Source organism: Balaenoptera borealis (assembly GCF_965194805.1).
Source record: "Balaenoptera borealis genome assembly, contig: HAP1_SCAFFOLD_463, whole genome shotgun sequence".
In the NCBI taxonomy this organism is placed as follows: domain Eukaryota; kingdom Metazoa; phylum Chordata; class Mammalia; order Artiodactyla; family Balaenopteridae; genus Balaenoptera; species Balaenoptera borealis.
In genome coordinates this window covers 234,203-258,697 of record NW_028123734.1, presented here as the reverse complement: position 1 = coordinate 258,697, position 24,495 = coordinate 234,203, and the positions used below count along the sequence as shown (strand labels likewise).

The 24,495-nt window shown below is 44.9% G+C and overlaps 2 protein-coding genes across 9 annotated transcripts in view; one reads left to right on the top strand and one right to left on the bottom strand.

The window, feature by feature from the left end:
* LOC309621446 (uncharacterized protein) overlaps window positions 1-24,495 on the bottom strand; it is a 583,198-nt gene that overhangs the window by 324,969 nt on the left and 233,734 nt on the right. For all 8 annotated transcript variants that reach the window (XR_014240024.1, XR_014240025.1, XR_014240026.1 and 5 more), the window contains 2 exons: window positions 19,143-19,206; window positions 15,383-15,456 (listed from right to left, as the gene is read on the bottom strand). Coding sequence is in view for 1 of the 8 variants with exons in the window: in XM_082408931.1 (XP_082265057.1) it covers window positions 15,383-15,456; window positions 19,143-19,206 (138 nt within the window). In the remaining 7 variants the exon portion in view is untranslated. The remainder of the gene's footprint in view (window positions 1-15,382; window positions 15,457-19,142; window positions 19,207-24,495) is intronic.
* On the top strand, window positions 4,090-9,526 carry LOC309621453 (spermatogenesis-associated protein 31A6-like; the record flags this gene model as incomplete). Its single annotated transcript, XM_082408932.1, has 4 exons — window positions 4,090-4,379; window positions 4,965-5,016; window positions 5,293-8,716; window positions 8,984-9,526. The coding sequence occupies exons 1-4, from the start codon at window positions 4,358-4,360 to the stop codon at window positions 9,524-9,526; spliced, it is 4,041 nt and encodes a 1,346-aa protein (XP_082265058.1). The 5' UTR covers window positions 4,090-4,357.

Here is a 24,495-nt window from a genome sequence, read left to right as displayed (position 1 = left end):
TCTAGAGGACATCATGCTAAGTGAAAGCCAGACAGAGAAAGGCAAATACTGCCTATTATCAATTATATACAGAATCTACACAGAAAAAAGTCAAACTCATAGAAACAGAGGAGTGTTTGCCAAGGGCTAGGGTTGGGGGAAATAAGGAGAGGGTGGCAACAGGGTACAAACTTTGAATGAGAGGAAAGTCTTAGGATCTAATGTACAACATGGTGACCAGAGTTGATAATACTGTATCGTATAACTGAAATTTGCTGAGAAAGTATTGATACAACTTAAATGTAAATATGCGAGATGAAAAAACGATGGAATTGTGAACAAAGGAGATTGTGAGAGTTAAAATCGTTGGGAAGCAGCCAAAATCCTGGGAGAATTTCAGAGTTTCAAAGGCTATGAAAATGGTGGGTTCAAGCCGAGATCCCCAAGAGATCTGAGGAACCAGGAAAAATGTGATTTCCAGGTGGAATGGATAGAAAATTGACTAAGGTCTAGAAGACCCATGAGGGTGGAGGGATAGAGCTGTGGGGCGGATGGTGGGGAGGGGCCGTGGTCCAGCCTCCTCCTCTATTACTCCCTCCCCCACTCTCAGGAGCCCTTTGTGACCAGACCACAGCTCTATGATGTAGGCCTAGGACTTCAGTCCCCAAGTACACATCCTGTGCTCAGTTGCCTGAAGCCAGCAATGTGATTCAGATGATGGAGAATCCTCTCTTTTCTCTGAAAAGCACTTTTGATACTTGGCTGTACTCCAGTCGCACTTCCTGGGCGAGTGCCACCATCCTTGGCTTTCTGTGTGGACTGGGGCTCTATTTCCTGTTACTCTCCTACCTCCAGAATAATCTATCTTCACCACCTCCTAGGAAACATGGAAACATCACGAAGGTAAGGAACCCTTGGGCCAGACCCACAAGCACATGCTTCTCCCTTCTTTTCTATTATTATTTCCACTTTTCTGAATCACCTACAGAGACTCCTGAAATGGGAAAGAATTGTTGATTTCCAGTGTTTCCAGATTTTCCTTATCGTAAGGATAGGAGTGATGACTTCTGGAAACTGCTTCTCTTAATGTTAACATCTTATATAACCATAGTACAGTTGTTAATACTAAGAAATTAACATTGGTACTACATTATTAAGTAAACTGCAGACTTCATTCTACTTTCACCAAGTCTTTCCATTGATGTCCTTTGTCTGTTCCAGATCCAAATAAGAACATGTTGCATTTAGTTACCTATCTGCCTAGTCATCCTCAATCTGTGAGAGCTTCTCAGTCTTTTCTTGATTTTCATGACTTTTTCAAGTTTGAATATCTCTCATTTTGCTTTTTTCTGATATTTTCTCATGATTAGACTTGGGTTATGGGTTTGGGGGAAGCATAGTACAGAGGTGAATGCTTTTCTTATGCATCATATCAGAGGGTACATGATTTCAAGATGACCTGTAATTGAGGATGTTATCAGGACCACTAGACTTAGGTGGTACCTGCCAGGTTTATTCACTGTAAAGTTATTCTTTTTCTCTCTCAAATCTCTGTTAGCTAGAAACCCAACACTAAACCCAATACATGATCAAAATAAAACTCCACTTCTTGGAGGCAGGAATATCTAAATATCTTTATATATTATTTGTAATTTTTCTGTAATTTATTTTTCTGGTCAATGATTTATTTATATAAGTATGGACTCATGGACATTTATTTTATTCTTTGGTTTATAATCTGGTATTTGGTTGTTTGTTTTGTTGCTCAATTTGTTAAAATTCTCTAGTTTAATCTCTGGGCTTATAATTCATTCAGTCTGTGTCTGTTTTAAGTAAATGAATGTCAAGTTGCTGTTTCTCCCTGCAGGTGCCTGTCACTCTCTAGAGTTCCTGTTGGTTGCTTGTCCTGCAACCTCAGTTTTAGGAAGGGTTTGAAAAAAGTCATTAATTTCCAACAACACTCTTTCCAGCTCTCTACATCTCTGAAGTCAATTGTAAAATGTTGATACCTGCCTTTCCTGCCTATCAGGAACACCCTTCCATTTATTCAGAAAAATGTTTCAGAAAAATACCTGGTAAAACATGATCTAAGAACTCACATGAAAATAATGGATGTATAATTACAATATAATTTTTGACTCATTGGTTCTATGTGCTTTGAAGTCTTTTCATCCAGGCTGGTGACATTGAAGAAAATAAAAATGGAGAGATTATTTCTTAGTTTCATTTCCATTCTCTCTCTTTGCATCACTTCCATTTGTCCCTCACTTGATGGAACCTATTACACACATGAGGACCACGACTCTTGGCTTGTTTTACACCCACCTTATCAATCATGCTTTTTTGCCTTACAGCAATATGCTCACTCCCTGCTTTGTCCACAGTGGAGAACATAGTAAATTATCTAAAACAGAAAGCTCACATTACTCCCATAAAGCACAGAAAACAAGCAGGGGGAATGTGCATGTAACACCCCCATCAAGCAGCCCTCGCAGAGAGGTATAACAGTAAATATCAATGGCGATAAAAAGTGAAGGCTTTTCAAATGGCCACACCTCCCAGGATCTTAGAAAGAAATGCAACGTGCATTTAGGACTCGAAGAGGTTTAAAGGTCAAAACAGGTCAGAGAGAGTAGACCTAAAACCATCTTACAGATTTGAGCAATTACCTGAGGAAAAAACCCATTTCCTAATATACCTGACAGATGCTGAGGAAGTAGTAGGGAAATGTACCATCTTGTATGATAAAACACAATAAAAACGTATTCTGACAGGAGACCAATGACATTTAAATTGTAAAAAGCTGTTTTCGCCTTTCTCTCCAGACAACATTAATTAGAAAGAGATCCATACCTATGGCGGGTATTATCCAAATGAACTGGATAATCCGCAGACCACTTGAATTAATAAAAAAAAAAAACTTTTGATTGTTGAGGGCTCAAATTATTTGTCAAAAAACAGAAAACTTAAGTTTCTCAACTGAATATTATCACAACATTAAATGATGATTCCAGAATCACTAAAATTGGAAAGGGAAGCAAAAAGTGTACTGCATATTAATGGCCTTCCTATTGTATCTTCAGCTTCTGCTGAAATAAGTAATGGTTCAATAGGAGAGAAAGGGAATCTTTCGAAATCCCCAAGAGATCTGAGGAACCAGGAAAAATGTGATTTCCAGGTGGAATGAATAGAAAATTGACTAAGGTCTAGAAGACCCATGAGGGTGGAGGGATAGAGCTGTGGGGCGGATGGTGGGGAGGGGCCGTGGTCCAGCCTCCTCCTCTATTACTCCCTCCTCCACCCTCAAGAGCCCTTTGTGACCAGACCACAGCTCTATGATGTAGGCCTAGGACTTCAGTCCCCAAGTACACATCCTGTGCTCAGTTGCCTGAAGCCAGCAATGTGATTCAGATGATGGAGAATCCTCTCTTTTCTCTGAAAAGCACTTTTGATACTTGGCTGTACTCCAGTCGCACTTCCTGGGCGAGTGCCACCATCCTTGGCTTTCTGTGTGGACTGGGGCTCTATTTCCTGTTACTCTCCTACCTCCAGAATAATCTATCTTCACCACCTCCTAGGAAACATGGAAACATCACGAAGGTAAAGAACCCTTGGGCCAGACCCACAAGCACATGCTTCTCCCTTCTTTTCTATTATTATTTCCACTTTTCTGAATCAACTTCAGAGACTCCTGGAATGGGAAAGAATAGGACATCTACTCCTAAGAATAGGACGTCATCCCTCTAAGGGCAAGCCAGCCTGGGCAGGGGATAGAGTGAACACTAGGATTTGTATCCAAAGATCTCAGACCAGTTGTCCAGGTGTGGTAGAGGGCTCCAGGGAAAGTCTCACACACAGTGACCAGAGGTCGAGGACTGGATACTGAGTTCAATCTCAGCCAGAGGACAGGCCCATGAGCAATGGATCACCAGCTGTGAACATGTGTCTCGGATGAGGGCTGATCTGCTGGCAGTGCTGAGGCCCTGAGAGCCTCAGAGCGGGGGTTGGAGTGGCCCTGGCCTCGGGAAGCAGAGACCCACCTGTTGGAGCTCAGATGAACCCGTAGTTCAGAGAATGTGTGTGTTTCTTGAGCAGAGGAACAATGACAAAAGAAATCCAGGGTGAATCTCACATTGAAAATCCTTCTTTATGTTCTTCAGAGAAGGAAAACAGAAAATATTTTTATCCTCTTTAAAAATGAGTGAAAGGAAAGAAAAACCACAGAGCTCTGTTAGTTAAATGTAAAAAGTCATATTATGTATGGACACTGAGTGTCTGATGCTTGTCTAGAGAGGGGAGAGTGAGAATTGGGTCCCAGGTCCTCGTTTTTTCTGTCTCTCAGCATCAGACGGAGTGGAGGGGGAAACGCAAGGTTAAGATGAAAAACAGAGCTTCGAAAGGTAAGTTGTGCCATTCAGCCCTGTGTGCCCCGAGGGTTAGGCCCCATCTCTCCCAGCCCTGAGGGCCCACTCCACAGGCTCCGAGGAGGCCAGTGGCAGGGCCTGTGCCTCAAGAAGCAGAACCCTCAGGGAGCTTCCTGGGAAGGAGAGCAGAACCCAGATACTTCCCAGATTCCATGCGCACAATGAAGCAGTAAGGGGCCCGGAAAAGGGTGTGGCCCAGCAGGGGTGTGTGGGCTACAGTGGACCAATAGATTGCCTGGATTGGGAGGAGGGACCTCCAGGTCCGACCGTGGACAAGTTGTTTAATTTTGCTCAGATTCCTCTGTGATGTGACCCCTGCCCATTGTCCCCCACAGGGAGGATGTGAGCGCAGCAAGGGGTAATGGATATGGAAGTACTTTGTAAATGATAAACCCTTTCATGAGCTTCGCCATCACTGTCAGGGATCTTGTGGCCCTGGACGCTGGTGCTTGGGCTCCAATCTCCCAATGGTGTCCCCTTAAAGGGACACAGCACTCAGCCTCCTGTAAGACCCCCTAAGCCCTTGCCTTCACCACCATGACCCAGTCTGCTGTTTTCCAGTTTTCAGAGATTGCCTGGAAGAGGTTCGGGCCCTGACTTCACTTCTACAAAGGTAAAGAATCTTCCCCTTCTCTCCTGGGTTCTTCTTCCACCCAAAGCCTATGGTGTGACACCTGGGCTGCAGGCAGCCTGGGGCTGAGCTGGGAGGGGGAGCGCTGAGGGTGGGGTATGGCCAAAGCCCTGGGGTGAGGGACAGCAGGAGCACTGTGAAGTCAGCATGGGGGCCGTGGAGGGCCGTGGGCCACAGGTGCCCACCCCTGCCTGGCCTGCCCAGCCCTCCTGGCCCTGGGGGCTCCTGGCTGCAGCTTGTGCCTCATGTCTCCTGAAGCCACGTGGGGAGGCTCCCTGACAAGGGCAGCTCTCATCAGCTCTCCTATCAAGACCCCCCTGGTGAGGTGTGCAGAGCAGCGTCTGTTGGAGCCCACCAGCCCTGCAGGGAACCTGCTGAAGAGGCTGTTCCTGCCACGTGCCCATCAGCTGCCCTGGCTCCTCTGACCCAGGGCTCTTTACCTGTGGCCTCCACCCTGTCAAAAGAACCTCAAGACCAATCCAACTTGAAGAAAATCACCCTTGGCACTGTTGCAAAGAGCTCACCTCCAGGTAACTCTTTTTTGGCATCTACCATCGCAGCCATCTTGAGTCTTGGCCTCGTATGCTATCCCATTTTGTTCCTGTCCTTCTGGTGGAAGACTACCAAGGCCTTGTTCTTCCCCACCTCATCACAGAGTGAGTCCCGGCAAGAACACCTGTCCCACCAGCCACCAGGGGCCCCGTTCCAGGAAGAGCCCACAGACAAGCAGGTAGAAACTGGTAGCCCCTCACCTGTCAACCCTGAAGTCCAGAAGCTGCTGGAGATTCTAATCACCAAGAAAGTAGAACTAAAGATTCATAAGGGGAAAGAAAAGGATGGGTCATTCTCGGAACAAATGAGCTCAGACTACCACCTGAACACTTTAGGGAATGCGTGGAAATCACTGGGTGCTGAGCAGGACAACACAACCCCTCAATCTTTCTGGAACAGGAAAGACAAAACAGAGCAGCTACCCGGTCCTCAGCAGCTCTTACACTCCGAGGTCTTGAGGGACCACTTGGAACTGACATACACCCAGCTCTACTGGGGTCACCCCTCTCTGCACAGCGAGTCCCTGGTGGCTACTAGGAGCTCTACTCAACAGCAGGCACCCTTTGTTTTATTCAGTGGAGTTTCTAATGGCTTTCCAGTTTCAATTCAACTTAGAATACCTTCCCAGGTCGCAGTCTTGCCCTGCCCGGGGGTCCCACCCCAGCCTTTCACTCAAAACTTGCCTCCGTGCCAGTCCCCACTTCTGGCTCAGATCCAGGCCCAGCCCTACCTCCCATCTTCTCTCCCATTCAGACCACCTTATTCTCCACCCCAGATGAGTACCTGTGGACTAGATTGTCCTACATTTCAGAACAAGACACCATATTTTATCCCAACTGAAACTCAATGTCTGAAATGCCCCTTGTTGCAGAAGCAACTGAAAAGTGGGAAGCCTTCATCCTCTGTGGTCAAAAGATCTCAGAAAGGCTTTAGCCAACTCAGTCTCAACCTTCCCCAAGAGAGGGGGCGCTCTCAGGCCGAAAGGTCAGTTTCTATTCATCATGAGGACTTAATTGGCCCTGATCTCCAGAAGCAACATCTTCAAAAGAGGCTCATCAAAGATCAAACCAAGAGGGGCCTGTGCCTCAGTATCCACCTGTCTCTGTCTCTGGAATTGAGTTCCTCTCAGCGCCAATTTTTAAGGACTTATCAGGCACAGGGCAAGCAGGGACCCTGGCAGCCCTCTGCTTTTACAGGCAAAAGGAGACTGGACCCACAGAAGATAAGGTCCAGGCGCCCTAGGAGATCCCATAGGAAGGGTCAAATGCAATTTCAACCAGGGAAGGATTTCGGCAAGGGTCTAAGGCCATGTCTGAGGAGGATCTCAAAAGCTTCCTCCAGGGCCAGGCTCCCAGGGAAGTTTCTGCAAAGAAACTCTGAAAAGGAGTCAGAAAGATACCTGATGAGGCCCTTGATGAGTGACTCTGGAAACTGTTTACCCAGTAGCCCAGAGAAGAAACATCTAGAAAAAATCTTGAAAGCCCATTTGAGCACAAAGTTGATGCAGATTAATCAAGGTTTGATCCCTGTGATTGTGCGTCAATCCTGGCTTGCTGCCAACTGTGTTTTTTCTAAGCCCCACCCTCACGAGGAAATCAGAAATCTAGCACCCTTGAAGTCTTGGAAACCCTGTGTAAACTCCTCCCGTGTGCTTTCCTTCCTCAGTCCAAGCATTCGGCAGATGCTGGAAGCACATATTATAAGGTGGCGGGTAAGGCACAGGTGGGGCCTACCCGAACAGGCCTTTGAGCCCATAAATCTCAAGCCATGTGGGGCTCAACCCTTGTCCTCTCCAAGGCCCACCGTTTCCGCCTCTGCCACCTGGCAATCTGGGGCACACTCAAAAGCCAACTTTGCTAATAAGTTCTTGGGAAAACCTCAGCCCCATCAGGGAATGAAAGTGATAACAAAAGCAACAGTTCCCACCCTGGTGAGTCCCCTCCCTGTTCCCTCACCTGAGCATACAGAAATCCAGAGGGCCCTGGGAAAGACTTCACCTGGTGACAGGTATGGGCCCTCAGAGGCCCCTCTGACTGGACAGGAGGGCAGACTGCTTTATCAGGTGCCCACAGTCAACCTCATGGGCAGAAGCTGGGAGAATGGGACTGTCTTGGGGTTTCCAGCCGCTAGGAAAACCCTGTCACTACCAACAAAGTCAGTTGCCCAACATCCAAAGGAGCCATGCCTTAAAACACAGGTGGCTCAAGGCCGTGCCACTGGTGAGCTCCTTCAAGACTCTCACACTGATGTGCTCCTTCCTGCAGACATCTTGGCTTCTCATAGGTCTCTTTCCAGTTCCCAGAGGGAACATGCTAGTGAGGACGCGCCAGCTTTCCAGGTGGTGCCATATGACCTCAACGTGAGTGAACAGAGCAGCCAGGGGCAGCAGAAATTCAGAAAACCAAAACTTAAGGACTCATTTAAGAGCCAGAGTGAGATGTCTGTCCCAACTGAGGAGTGGAGGGGCTTTAAGAGGCTCCAACCTGGAAAGCATGAAGAAATGAGGAGCAGCCAGGGACAAGAGGAACCCAGGAAACCAAAAATTAGGGACCTGTGTAAGGGCCAGTTTGCCTCAGCTGATGAGGGGGTGGTCTGTGAGAGGCTCGAACTAGAAGAGGATGAAGAAATGAACAGCCAGAGCAAGATGTCTGCCCCAACTGAGGAGCGGAGGGACTTTAAGGGGCCCCAACCAAAAGAGTATGAAGAAATGAAGGGCCAGAGGGAGGTGCTCGCATCAGCTGAGGAGTGGAGGGGTTTCACGAAGCCCCAACCAGGACAGCATGAAGAAACAAGAAGCCAGAGCGAGACGCTTGCCCCAGCTGAGGAGTGCAGGAGCGTTAGGAGACTGCAACCAGGAGAACACGAAGAAACGAGAAGCAACCAGGGACAACAGGAAGCCAGGAAAGCAAAGGTTAGGGACCCGTGTAAGGGCCAGTTTGCCTCAAATGATGATGGGGAGGTCTGTGAGAGGCTCAAACCAGAAGAGGATGAAGAAATGAACAGCCAGAGCAAGATGTTTGCCCCAGCTGATGAGAGGGAGGACGATTGGAGGCCCAAACCGGGAGAGTATGAAGAAAGGTCTTCAGGACTAAAGGCTTCTCAAGCAAGTGGGATGAGCCACGCTTCTCAGGTCAGGGAAAGAGGAGAGTCCCTTGGGAGCAAATACCCCCAGCTCTCGCCAGAGAAGAGAGAGCTTTCACCAGAAAGCCACAAATGGACAAGGCACTTTCTGCAGTGTCTTAGCCACAATAAAAAAGGCAAAGGAACAGAAGAATCCCTTCAAAAAGGCAAGCCTGTATCAGCCACTGCTCACCACCAGGAACCAATCAAAGGCAAATCTGTTGTAGAGAGCAGGGCTCAAAAAGGCAAGCCTGTATCAGCCACTGCTCACCACCAGGAACCAATCAAAGGCAAATCTGTTGTAGAGAGCAGGGCTATTGATCCTCGGGCGATTGGAACAGCTGTTGGACAGGTCCTAGTAGACAAACTGGGGCTTCACCAAGGACTCTGTGCCTCAGAGTTAAATCAGCACCCAGAACAGCTCCAGGCCCCAGCAGAGGGGCATTCCCACTACCACAGGGTTCTCTCCTCTTCAGAACAGAGAAGAGTGTTGAAAGATACAGCCTACAGTCACCAAGCCACCCGCAAGGACCACAGCTACCTTAACAACAGCAGGCATACCAGAGGCAGGGGCGACAAGTTGGCCTTCCCACCTAGGGAACTGGAGTCCCCAGTCAGACCCTGCCAGCATAGACCAAGGGTGGCAGGTGACTCAGGCCACCTGCGCCATCATCCAACATGTCCTCAAAAATGTGTTCCCTCTGGTCAACCAGAGCGTGCTTCTCATGCCTCTCCTGGTAGGAAAGCAGTGCAAGGAAAAGCGCAGTTCACGCAAAGAAAACCTGTTTCTTCTCACGTTAACACATTGTCTATGTGTTAATGGCTTCTTCCTACCACAATTTTTGTTTCCCAAAATAAATGTTTCTTCTCATGAGAGGTGGTGGCCTCTGTCTGTGCCCTGCTGGGGGGAAGGAAGGGATCAGGGTCCACTCTTCCCAGGTGCCTGCTTTGGCTTCCAGATGGGATGGGGCCATGGAGGGAGGTTGATCCCAGCGTGGAATACCCATCCTCCCCTCAATTCCCTCACTGCATTTAAGTTTCCATAATAGCAGCATTACAGAAACAAGCAACAGCATTCAGGACGTGTCAAGGTGAACTAAACCTAAAGACCTCCCCCTTCTCAGGAACCAGCTCAGTCCTCTCCTGCTCTCTCTCTACCTTGAACTTGTGGGACTGTAGGGGAGGGGTCTGCAGAGGCTGAAATTCCCCTCAGGCTCCAGAAAGTGTCAGAGACAAGTTCACATGTCAGAATAAGGAGAGGAGTTTGGGGGCAGTGCTAGCCCAGAGTCCAGACGTGGCAGAAACCTTGCCCCCATGTCTTGGTGGGGATAGATGATGCCTGCCCTGGAAGCTCCTTCTCTCCCCGATGGAGCTGGGATTGAGGTGGGCCGGGAGCGTCACCCGTCCTCTGTCCTTCTCGCACCCTGGAGCAGCGGTGAGGAGGAGGACCGCGCACTCCCAGGTCTGAGGGTGTGAGGTGATGAGCATGGAGGCCGCCGAGGGCCGTCCACCCCTGCCCCGGAGGAGAGGACAGCCCTACTCACAGTGCTCACCGCCCCCTGGGGAACGAGCAGGGGTGTGACTGTGTGTGCAGTCACCTCACTGTCTGTCATGTGCCCCTAGGGTGGGATGCAGGGGAAGGAGGCAAGTGGCAGAGGCGCCCATAAATGGCGCAGTGACCAAGGAGCCCCTGGCGTCCCACCACCGTGTACAGGCCCAGAGAAAAGAAGTCAGGGGCCAGTGGCTTATGGTGGCCCCAGCCCAGACTCTCCCCCTACGCCAGCTCCCAGAGCCCAGACAGAGGGAAGGCCCCTGGAGCTCCTCCACAGAGGGCCAGGCTCCCAGAGGCCGTGGAGCCCCCAAGCAGGGAAGGTTCACTTCCCCACAATGTATTTAATCAACTTTCACAGGACTGGGAGCTCACGACAGACTCGCGGTCTGTGACCTTTACCTACACGCGTGGCCCAAGGAGGCCCCCAGGGGACAAGTGGGACTTAACAGGCTCAGGGACTGTGCTGGGGTCATAGCAAGTCTTACCTGCTGTCAGCCTTGCTCACCCCAGAGCCTGGAGGGGGAAGAGGCCAGCAGACAGGATGTGTCACCCGGCGGGCGGGAAGTGACCTGCGGAGAACGAGGGTGCCGTCAGCTCTCCTCCCCGGCCCGTCCACACGGGAAACCAGGGAGACAGGAGCAATTCTACAGAGCAATCTGGGGCTCTGTGTCACAGTCACTCCCGTGCTGCAGAGTCCTGCTCCAGGAGGGTCCCCTGATCCAGGTGACAGCTTGAATGGCCCTGCCCTACGCCTGTCAGGACCCCAACATGCGGGACCAGGACCTGCTGAGGGGGAGCGGCCACAGGCCTGCTTGTGCTGTGGTTTCTCCCTGGAGCCAGGTCTCACCTCTGGGCCCCCTCCTCCGGGGCAGACACAGCACTGGGGGCACAGCCAGGGGCCCTGGGAGGGGCTGGGACCCAGAGCACAGAACAACTTCCAGAGCTCAGGAGAGGCTGGCACAGAGCGGGGCCCCTGAGCCTGACTGCTGCCGGGTCCTCTCAGGGGCACCAAGAGGTGAGTGCTGGGTTTGAGGGTGCCAGACGCCCAAGGCACCTGTCGGGAGAAGTGACACAGAGGGACACTGACAGAACAGCAAGAAACAAGAAGCTGCAAGTCCCTTTGCCCTTCTCCTTCTGTGAGGTGCAGAAAGGCCAGCAATGGAGGGCCCCCCACTAAGAGTCCCCACAGGGGGACCCACACTGACCCCACACGGGGACCCACACTGATTCCACACGGGGACCCACACTCACCCCACATGGGGACACACACTGATTCCACACGGGGACCCACACTGGTTCCACACGGGGACCCGCACTCATCCCACACGGGGACCCACACTCACCCCACACGGGGACCCGCACTCACCACACACGGGGACCCACACTGATTCCACACGGGGAGCCGCACTCACCCCACATCGGGACCCACACTGATACCACACGTGGACCCACACTCACCCCACACGGGGACCCACACTGATTCCACACGGGGAGCCGCACTCACCCCACACGGGGACCCACACTGACCCCACACGGGGACCCACACTCACCCCACACGGGGACCCACACTCACCCCACACGGGGACCCACACTGATTCCACACGGGGACCCACACTCACCCCACATGGGGACCCACACTGATTCCACACGGGGACCCACACTCACCCCACACAGGGACCTCTCAGAGATAATACATAGACTTCACAGAGCCCTCTCACAGGAGCCTTCCGCGGAGCCCTCTCACAGGAGACTTCCGCGGCGCCCTCTCACAGGAGCCTTATACACAGAGCCCTCTCACAGGAGCCTTCCGCGGAGCCCTCTCACAGGAGCCTTCCGCGGAGCCCTCTCACAGGAGCCTTCGCGGAGCCCTCCCTCTCACAGGAGCCTGCCGCGGAGCCCTCTCACAGGAGCCTGCCGCGGAGCCCTCTCACAGGAGCCTGCCGCGGAGCCCTCTCACAGGAGCCTGCCGCGGAGCCCTCTCACAGGAGCCTGCCGCGGAGCCCTCTCACAGGAGCCTTCGCGGAGCCCTCTCACAGGAGCCTTCCGCGAAGCCCTCGCTGAGAAATCTCAAGGGACCTGCACGCAATTCCATGCAGTCCACACACAGGCGCCCAGCGCCCCGGCGAGACCACAGAGACCCTTCAAACAGCGGCCTGACACCCACTCAAATGAGCCTGAGCCACCAGCCGGCTCTGAGTGGATCCCAAGCCATGTAGCAAACTGAAGGTGCAGGAGATCGGTACCAGTGCCCCCAGAGAAAATTCTTGTGTAGTTTTTAATTACTTCTGAAAAAGAATTACAGATTCCCCGTGAAAACCCGCAAAATCCTTTCCTTCACAGGTTTTAGTTAGCTTGAGCTCTGACTCACAGTTGAAAGAATGACAGACTTTGAAAAGAAGCAAAACTCTGCCAGCATCTAATGAGGGAAAAATCTTTGTCCAATTTTAAATATCGTTCAGTCAAATGGCATCAGGGGGTCACATGCTTTGTTTTGCTGGGGACAAGTTCCTGCACTCAAAGTGACTTCTCTCCTTTGGAAACATGATGTAGAGAGGCCTACAGCAAGTGGGATCCATGGTGAAATGAACCAGCAAAGAGGCATCTAACCCCTACTTCCTAGCTGTGCAAATGGCGTGGGATTTCGCACAGAATAGCTTGTGCCAGGTTTGTGAGGTTTGCTTTATTTTTCAATGAAGTGAGCCACCTTATCAGACACACGAAGCTTATTCACAAATGTGACAGATGTTTGGCAATATCTCTATTACATTATCTGGCATATTTGTACTTAACTGCCTAATATTAAATGATATTGTTTATTTTACTCCTTTTAAAATACAGTAGTACAGTCAAGATGGTTGTATGGGATGCATGTCTCTAGAACGTGAAAAAATCCTAATGTTCACCTGTGATAACTTAAACTTCTGAACCATTTAGAAGAATTCATAGTTTATATAATTATAAGAAACGTGCATTTTCCAAGACTCAGGAAATTTATATTTTATTTATTTATTATAGGGCTACAAAAAGGATACATTGCTTAAAAGAATTTTGAAATCTTAGAAAATATGTCACTTAATTGGTGCTTGAAATATATATTACCTCATATCGCTTGGGAATTGGCATTTTAACATCTGTTAAAGAAAGTATATCTTTAATCAGCATTTCTATTATAATAATAATAGAGGTCTCACTGTCTGCCTAATACTTTCCAAATTTTGCACTCAGTTGAGACTACATATTTCTCATTGGTCATAAATTCTGTTGCCCTTTACATGGTAAAAACTGGATAATGTACAGATGTCAAGTATTATGTCTGGTTAAGTCTCTCAGGTCACTCTGTGGGGTAACAGTGTCATGGTCCTTTCTCTCAAAAGAGAGGAGTGAGCTGATGTGAGGGCCCTGTGTATTTTCTTTAATTAAGAAAAACAAATATTCAGGCTGTAAAATGTTTTACAAAATCATAGCTATTAATTTTTTGAAATGTGCTCCCTTTGTGACATTTTCTTATGTTACTGAATCACAGAACTCTGGAAAGTAGCCACAGATGTCCTCTAATAGCCAATCAATAGTATTTACTAACTAGACTAGCTCGTCGTTTTCCTATAGATACCCACAACTACAACATCTCACATTCATGAAAATGACACTCTCTTCTTGGAAGTTTAAGCTAATATTTCTAAACCATGTGTTTGAGATAAAACTAAATTCTAGTAAGAGGTATTATAAAATAATGTAATTCCCAACAAAATATATGAGGATTTAGGAAATACTGGCATGTTTCAGAGGAAAACACAGTTGCCTCATCTCATCCTGATAACAAGAAATTTGAGTGACACAGCTCTTTGGTCTAAGCATTTGTGTGTGTGTGTGTGCTTTAGCTGGTCCTCTGGATGGGATGCATTAACATTCTTTTTTTAAGATCTGTGGGCTAGAATATTTTTACATAAGTGATGCATAGGATATGCGGTTTATAAATTAGGCTCTGTGACCATTCTCATCCGTCATGGAATGGAACATGAGGGTAAACAGAACAACCGGCACAAACAGTTTCTGGAAAAACCATTACATTTCCTTGAACTTTCCCAGTAGAAGAAAAAAGGGGGGGACTTCAGGTAGGCAGCTGAGATACATTTGCCCCACAAATGAGTACATAAATTTTAGTCTATTAAAACTGGAAGGACTCCCCCAAAGCTATCTGATGAAAGGATTTGCAAAGAGTAGATCAAGAAGGACAGGCAGGTCTAGGGTCTGCTGGCCACGGCCAGGATACCACCTAAAAGATTTGTCCATAATTGAAGGAGGAACTACAACTTGGCCAAAGTGATGGGTGCTGCTCCTTCCCTCTATTTACTCCTAGATGACCCTGCCTTTCACCACCCTACACCCTATAGCCCTCCTTCATTGTCTGTCTGGGGACTCACTGCGGACTTTAGATGAAGGAGATTAGGTGAGGAAGAAGAAGAGGAGAAGGAGGAGAGCAGGAGTGGGGAGGGAACAGGAGAAGGAGGATGATGAAGGAAAGTCATTACCAAAAAATGACTGTGGCCTCTTCTGTAGTCTGGTCACCTAATGAACAAATGGGGACCCTGAGACAGAGAGGGATTCCCCAAACCATACAGATATTCGCTTTCCACAACTGACTCAGACCAAATGCTTCCTCTGCTACATCATATAACCTGTGTGAAAGAATCCTTTTCATAGATCATCCAGATGATAAACCTAGTGTAAATTATTTCCACCACCACGAGGTTATGGCACGTATTACTGTTTTAGCAAAAAAAAAAAAAAAAAAAAAAAAAAATTCATTTTGCCACTTAAAGTATTTAAGAGTATACTACCCTTCTTTGATAACAGTCTGTTATTTTTCATCATAACATGGCTTAAAAGGAAAAGAATAACAAGAGAAAGAAACTTCCAGGAAAAACAATGCAATGTAGTGTGATCCACATCCACTTCTCTGGATAGAACTCCATCATGAAAAACATTAACTCTCTGAATCTTGAATCCACCTGCAATTCAAGGTCATCCATGCAGATTTTGAGAGTTGAAGGCAAACGTACACAAAATCCAGTTCCTGGAAAAACCATCCCTGCTTTGCCCCCATGTCCCCACACACCCCCTCACCTGAGCAGCATGGAGTTTCACTAAGAGACTTCTTGATGGGGAAGCCCGCCAGTCAGAGTGGACAAGACAGTATGCTAGGAGGCAGGAAGAAAATGTTAGAACTTCCATTTGCATTCCTCCTCATCTCATTCTTTTAAAATTCCTATATCTGTATAATCTTTGTCTTGCATATAAATTACGGAACCATAGAACATGCATTTAATTTGCAAATGCATAAATATACACACTGGATCTTCATGCTCAGAAAACTTTTTACTGAGTAGGAGAAGGATAGAAATGTTGGAGAACACTGACATGAACCAGATTCCTGGCCTTTTCTAAGGAATCAAACCAGAATCCAAAACAGCCATGGGCTCTGGCCTCTGTCAGGCAAAGCACATGTGTGTGGCCTGTCCAGGGAGAAGGAGAACCATGAATAAACTCTAGAATATCTGTTTCACCAAACTCTGAAACTCAGAGGGACCCCGTCAGCCCTGAGTTTCACCTTGTAGGCAGAGGGCAGATAACACAGGTAAGTGAACCATTCTCCCCCCACTTGCCTGCAAACACCATGCAGCTGTGGATTGGTAGGGACCCCAAGTCTGTAGTAAGAGCACAGATCCAGTTAGAATACAGTGCAGGAACTTCCGGACCTTCCAGCAGCATCAGAGCTGCAGGGGGAATGTGTGAGGGTGTAGAAGCAAGGGGGACCTCAGGCAGCATCTAGCAGAGATTGGTGAACAGCAGCACACACCATACCCAGGAGAATGGCTTTTAGTTAAGAATGCAGTGGTTTGCATTTACATTAGATTGTTGAAAGCATCCTGTTGCTTTCGAGGCAAAATTCTGAAGGCAGTAGTTTTATTTACTAATTTAAAAAACAGGTTTTACATATAGAAAATCCACTGGAAGGTGTTTTGGATCAGGTAAACAGTTCTGAAGAAAGAAAAGAAAAATGGACTCATGAAGTCAAATTTATGGATATAGTGACTTGACTAGTAAGCAGGAGAGTAAAAATATTAGACAAAATTAAACATCAGATCAATATACCTAGGGTGCACAACCACTGATCACACTCACAAGCTGGCATATTGAGAAAGGGTCTCAGCTATTAGGCCAAGCAACTGCTGTGATCCAGCTTAAGCACAGGCAGATCGGATACACTTTCTCCCAATTCAGGGGTTTTAAGCTAAGATGAGGGGAGTTTAGTCAATAATGAAGTTTTAGTGAAAGCAGCATCTGTAGTTGTCAGCACTTGCCATTGGAAGATAATGTGTGAACAGCAAGTTGAGAAAGAGAAGTATTTCAGTTTTGATGCCAAAACCAATCACTTGAACACATTACTAGACGTAGAAAATGGACTTAAGAGTCTATACTGGTTGATCCACTGCACACTGCCTACATTACCCAGTAATCTTCAGTAGTTGTCAATATTTCACACACTCTGATCTCTAACACAGCGGGAAGGTCAGATATACTTGTCAAGGTCAAGCTGGATGTCAGTGAAGGACTCAGTGAAAGTGTGAAAATCTTGCAACTTGCTCTCAGATAGATGACCATCAAATGAAACATTTCATGATATGATATATAATAAATGATATATAATATGACATGACATGATTAATGTATCAATACACAAAGGAATGGTAAAAAATACTGATTGATATGATATGACATATAATACAAAATATATGATATGATATGACATGATTGATTTATCAATACAAAAAGGAATGGTAAAAAAAATACTATACATTACAAACTTGAAAAAAGTGTTGCCTGATAATCTCTGGAGACATACTCTATTTTTAACTTCATCCCACATGGCTTCATGGGCTATCATGTCTACACTCTTTTTATTAGGGTAACATTTTTGCTTTTACTCAGTATATGGATAATTTAGCAGTGGTTAAATTCTTTTTTATTAAAACACTTTGTATTCAAATTATGAGCAGACTTTATATACAGTTTATTTGTGCGTGTGGATGTCTTCTTTGTTTTATGTCATCCCACTCTGATATCATTTCACCAGTTTCCTACTGAATAGAGTTGGGGAGGTGTACTGATAAGAGATTTAAATCCTAAGCAAAGGGAATCAACGTGCCCAGGCTGAGAAAGTATTTAAGGGAAGATGGATGAACTGAAATCTTACTGGTGGTTTTCACATTTATGAATTTTTACTATATCAAAATATAACAAGTATAAAATATGGGAGTAGGGGAGCTAAGCAAATCTTAGAAAATAAATTCAAGCTACCAATGCACTTACTCTGTTAATCTGTTTGTCCTTCATACAAACAGATGTATGGGTTTGGCTAGAAGACCTGTACTTTTCCATTGATTTCTAAAATTCTAGAATGATGCCTTCCAATTGAAGCTAAATGCTTCCCCCATGCTTCATTTGTCTTGTGAGAGAAAAAAAAAAAAAAAGCAAAAACAACAACAGCCCTGATGATATCCAGAGGTAAGCCTGGACATAAATACCAAAAGGTATCACAGAATACCAATGCCAAGCAAGATTACTCTGAGATAATGATGAAGTGAGATAAAGTGAAGGCAATTCACAACTGTTTTCTAAGTACAGAAAAAGAAGTCACTGTGCCATCCCCCCAAAATACCAAACACTCCATTCTCTTGGTTAAAATGAGTGACATCTACTTTGTTTCCAGTAATGGCTTTATTTTGACTATAGTCTTCCCTCTTGTAGCTAAAATTTATTGAGATGAATTATAGAATTGCCTTGGCTTTCAGCATCCAATTTAAAGTGGCCCATCACTTTTAGACCCTCTCCCAAGTCACCCAACTAAAGCCCAAATCTTGTAGTAGCTCTTTTCTAACACCCTCTTACTGAGACACCCCAGGATTCCCCATGGTGTGTGTCTTCCCTCACTGCCATGAGTAATAAATCCAACTTGTTCTAGACTAAACTGGTTCCCAGGTGTGTTCCTGGTTGTTTTGGCTGGAGAACATAGACGTTGGAATGATCTCATCCTAACCAGCTAACTCTGGCACCCCGTGGAGAACACCCCCATTCTTCAGCCCTTTCACTAAACACTGCTTACTCCAGAAAGCCTTCTCTACTGCCCCAATGAGGACTGGTCCCCTGTGCTGTGTTGCCTAGACCACTTTGCACTTCTCCCCTGTGACAACCACTGCATATCTTTTTTTTTTTTTTTAACATCTTTATTGGAGTATAATTGCTTTACAATGGTGTGTTAGTTTCTGCTTTATAACAAAGTGTATTAGTTATACATATACATATGTTCCCATATCTCTTCCCTCTTGTGTCTCCCTCCCTCCCACCCTCCCTATCCCACCCCTCTATGTGGTCACAAAGCACCGAGCTGATCTCTCTGTGCTATGTGGCTGCTTCCCACTAGCTATCTATTTTACATTTGGTATTGTATATATGTCCATGCCACTCTCTCACTTTGTCACAGCTTACCCTTCCCCCTCCCCATATCCTCAAGTCCATTCTCTAGTAGGTCTGTGTCTTTATTTCCGTCCTGCCCCTAGGTTCTTCATGACCTTTTTTTTTTTTTCTTAGATTCCATATATACGTGTTAGCATACGGTATTTGTTTTTCTCTTTCTGACTTACTTCACTCTGTATGACAGACTCTAGGTCCATCCACCTCACTACACTGAAAGCTCCTTGCAGGCAAGAGAGAGGAGTGAAGCATGTCTGACCACATTGCCAGTACTTACTCTAGTCCCTGATGAAAAGTGTTTATTAAAAGTTTGTTAATTAATGGACACAAGAATTAAAGTTTTCTAACTTACCTTCTGTATAAATCACAGGAGTGTAATGACATCTCTCAAGTAGCCAATATATTTTGAGAAGAATCTGTAAGAATCAAACAGCATTAAAAATTGATGTTTAATAGGGCAAAGAAAATTCCCAATTATTGAATTTATCATTTATTTTATATTTCAAATATGGATATCCTTGTAGCTTTTGAAATTTTTCATTGTAAAATTTAGGTGTTCACAGAATATGGATTAAAAAGCAAATTTACTTCGAGGTATTGTTTCTATTTTGACACAAAGTCATATAAAAAAACCTATTACCAAAGAAGATGTTTAAAATAATTTAAATATGTGACTTGTAACAGCTACATATATTGTAAATCTACTGTTCTAAAAATAAGGAGCAATTATCCCTTGTTTACTTTAACATTTAATATGCTGAACAGTCTGGAGAACCATTTATTTACTAACAAATATATGTAAAATAGGGTAGTGAAAAACAACTCCGTGTGCTTTTTTGACTGTTTGAAAATTATATTTGAATTACTGAAAAAACTGAAAATGTTTCAAAACATTATTTGAAAGATGTGTAAGAGAGAGGATAGGAAAATATGCCTGCATATTTATTGCCTAACAATTTAAATTACAAATATGGAGAGTACAAACTTTCAGTTATGAGTAGTTCTAGAACTTTCATGTACAGCATGGTGACTATAGTTAATAATAATGTACTGTATACTTGAAGTTTTCTAGAAGAATAGATCTCAAGTGTTCTCACCACACACACAGACACACAGGCACACACGCACACAAAAGATAACTATGGGAAATAATGAATATGTAAATTAGCTTGATTATGGTATGATTTCCTGATTTCACTTTGTGAAATGATTGTGGAATCATTTTCACAATGTGTATGTAGATCAAAACATTATATTGTACAACCTAAAAATAGACAATTTTTATTTGTCAATCATACTTCAATAAAGCTGGAAAAAATACACAGACGTATATATACAGATATATACATGTATACATATATATGTTTTGTGTATGTATATATGCACATACATATGTGTGCGTTTTAGCATCCTTAAATTTGCATTACCTATTCCAGTTTTTGCTGGAAAATACTATTTGTATTGTTCCACAAAACATAGCACACCAAGGTTGATCAGCAGATTTGAATCCCAAGTAACTGTCCTCTCTCTCCAGCAGTTTCTGACAGGTTTGCCTGTCCTTGGGTTTGGTGAATTCCCTCCCTGCTCTCACCTCCACTGGCAGAATCCCCAGCTTACCCCGACCCTCTAGTTACAGCCCTAATCCTCCAAAAATTTCATGAACATAAAGAAAGGTTTCTCCTCAGGAAAACATGCATGGTTCTACTGTTGACCAACTATGGGTTTATAATATGATCAATTCATGTGATTTGTCTATAAACCTGGAAGGGCAAATTGAATACATTTTATTTTCTCTCAGAATAAGTGAAGGTACACATCAATCTACAATTGAAAATAAAATTTCATTAAAATGTACTTAAAAAAGAACTCCTTGCCTAGCCCTAGATCCCAGAGGTTTTCTCCCAGGATTTTTTCTAAAAGTTTTATAGTATTATATTTTATATTTAATTTTGTGATCCATTTTTGAGTTAATTAGTGTGAAAGGGGTGAAGTTTGGGTTGAGTTTTTTTAGCCTGTGGACATCCGTTTTCTCCAGCATCATTTGTTAAAAAGACTAGGCTTCCTCTCTCAGAACGAAATTAGTAAAGTGAAAAAAAAAATGAAACATAAAACTGAAAGTGAAGATTTTTATTCTTTGTAAAAAAGTTTTAATATCTCTCCGTTAATAAACAAATAACAATTTATGGATAGAGTTATGTTAAACAATAATTTTGCAGTTGAATCATGCTCAAAATCAACCCACCAAGTTTGAGAAAAAGACCTCGTTAACTGAACCGCTATGGAGACCAGCACAACTCCCAGGTATATTGGTGAATTTGAGAGAGAACTTGATAGCACATGGCCGCAGTTTACTTGGCTGAGTGCCACCTGCATAGGCACAAATGACCCAGTTCTGAAACTCATCTGGCTCCTGAGCAAACGAAATGTAAAGGACTATGTATTAGTTTCCTGTTGATGCATAACAGATTACCACAAGCTAAGTGGCTTCAAATAACACCCATTTATTAACGTATAGTTTACAGCAGGCTGGATTCAATGGTCAGAGTATCATAAGGCTGAGAGGAAGGTGTTAGCAAGGCAGATTCCTTGTCTGGAGGCTCTAGGAAGACATCTGCCTCTAGGCTCATTTAGGTTGTTAGAGTACGGTTCCTTGCTGTTGGAAGTGTTAGGTCCCTTATTTTCTGGCTGTCACCCAGAGTCCTTTCTCAGCATCTTAAGACCACCCACATTCCTTTTCATGTGTTTTCCTCTGCCTTCAAGCCAGCAATGATCTATCAAGTCACCTTGTACATCAAATCTCTCTGACCTTCTCTTCTGCTGCCAGATGGAGCAAACTCTGTACGCAAAGTGCTTACCTGATTGGGTCCAGTCCACCTGGATAAACTCTATGTATTAAGATCAATCCATTCAGTTTTAACTACAACTGCAAATTCTCTTCACAGCAGTATCCAGATTAGTGTTTGAATGAAGAATCAGAGAACAGGAATCTTGGAAAACCAGGTTTAGAAATCTTCCTACTATAAGCCTGTAATGACTTAAGTGCATTTAAGCCCTTCTGGGCTTTCCCAGAGGGGTCTTGTAGTTGATGATGAAACATTCTAGTTAGTTACCATGTGATATTTACACATTAATCCTCTACATCTTCCTGGGACCTGCGATGTCCTCCAGCTCTTCCACATTCATCAGGTTCCATAAAGTTCCTCAAAGGCACTACCATCCTCACCTGGTGTGGCCGAAAATTCCACCAGTGGCAAAGCAGGAGACTCCTTGAGGTGCCCCTTGATGAGGGGCAGGAGAGAGGACATGGTCTTCTTTTTTGCTGTGGTTTACAAAATTTAAAGACGTATCAAAATTTCAGAGCTTTTGTTGACAGTTTTTTTGTTTTCACGTCTAACTCTTTGTCCTCTCCTCCATGGGGCTCAGGCATCAATGAATGGACCTGGTCCAGGTGATGAATCTAACTAACAGGAACAACCAGGATTTGACCCGGACCAGACCTCCTCTAAGATGTCTAAGTTTTGGTCTCACTTTAACTCACGACCAATAACTTCACAAGGGCCCTCATTGTTGCCCAACAATTCTAACATATTCCTTTGTCTGTTCACTCTCTCATGCTCCTAAATTATTTCATACTTCACATCTTCTCTTTCTGAAAACTTCCCAAGTCTCCTCCTCAGTGACCACCCTCAGCTGATGACTTGCTTCTGCTGACTAAAAACAATTGCACAGCGTGAGAGTTGTGAGTTAAGTTTTATCTGGGGCAAAATGAGGACTATAGCCTGGGAAACAGCATATCGAATAGCTCTGAGAAAGTGCTCCAAAGAGGAAGTGGGGAAGGTCAGTATATATGTGATTTTGGTGAAGGGGGAGTACATGCAATCAAGCAGATATTTTTTGCAGAAGGTCCTGCTAGTTTCGTGAAGGTTACTGCTAGTCATGAGGAGCAGACATCACCATGAAGAATTTTTTAGTGCTTTTCTAAATATGAGGAGATGCAAGAATTGGGCTCATAAAATCATCTCCTGAAAATATCTAACTGTCTAAGGACCTGTTCTGCCAGTTTTTTCCAGAGCACAGAGTGCCTCATTTCTGATCTCCACCCTGAATTCCTTTCAGGGGGTGATGAAGGTCAGCAGATGCAGTGGCTCATAATTTAATTTTTGTAGAGGTAGATGGCAAGTGCCAATTTGTATGTGACATTTCCATAGGCCTGAGAAGACAGAAGCAATCGGAAGGCAACTTCCCTATTTTCCCCACATCTGCCCACCTACAGGCCATTGTGTCCATGCACCCTGCCTTCCCTCCTGACACAGTGGATTCACTGTCCATGCCCCGTTCAGAGACCAAACCTTCCACTTTGCACCAGAATCTATCTACTCTCTCCAACAAAAAGATACAAGGCAGTATACTGCCCCAGATATTCAACACCACCACCTCATGGATAAACAATAAAAATTTTATTTAATCATTACAATCAGCATACAATGGTACCATACTTTTTGCATCTTAAAAAATAAATACATAATACCTCTTTTGACCTCCATATCCACCTCTAAACACTCCTCCATTTCTCTTCTCCAACTTACATATATACTTGAAATTTTCTTTTTTTAAATTGAGGTACAATTGACATAGAACATTATATTACTTTCAAGTATACAACATAATGATTCAATATTTACATATATTGCAAAATGATCACCACAACAGATCTAGTTAGCATCCATCACCATACACAAGAATTTTTTTCTTGTGATGAGAACTTTTTTTTTTTTAATTTATTTTCTTTTGGCTGTGCTGGGTCTTTGTTGCTGCATGTGGGCTTTCTCTAGTTGCAGCAGGCAGGGGCTTCTCATTGCAGTGGCTTCTCTTGTTGTGGAGCACGGGCTCTAGGCACGTGGGCTTCAGTAGTTTCAGCATGTGGGCTCAGTGGTTGTGGCACATGGGCCCTAGAGCGCGCAGGCTTCAGTAGTTGCAGCACGTGGGCTCTAGGGCACACGGGCTCAGTAGCTGTGGCTCACTGGCTTAGTTGCTCCAAGGCACGTGGGATCTTCCCGGACCAGGGATTGAACCCATGTCCCCTGCATTGACAGGCGGATTCTTAACCACTGCGCCACCAGGGAAGTCCTGATGAGAACTTTTAAGATCTACTCTCTTAGCAACTTTCAAATACGCAGTACAGTATTATTAACTGTAGTCACCATGCTGTACATTACATCCCTATGACTTAATTATTTTATAGCTGAAAATAAATTTTATTTTAAATGAATTTTATTTTATAGCAGATGCAAACTATTATATACAGGATGGATAAACAACAAGGTCCTACTGTATAGCACAGGGAACTATACCCAAGCACAGGGAACTGTATCCAATCTCCTGGGATAAACCATAATGGAAAATAATATTTTTAAAAATGTCTCTATGTGTATAACTGAGTCACTTTGCTGTACAACAGAGATTGGCACAACATTGTACACCAACTAGACCACAATTAAATAAATAAATAAATAAATAGGATGGCAAAGAGTAGAAATCAATCAGTCTCCTTCCTTTATGTTTAAAAGTAAGCATGCTGTTATGTTAAACAAAATTCAAAATTGAAATTACGTAAAAATTCCTACAGAATTCATTCTGCAGAAGAGGCTGAGGAAATAACAAGCATGGCAGCCATAGCAATACAATAAAATATGAGTCCTATGGGA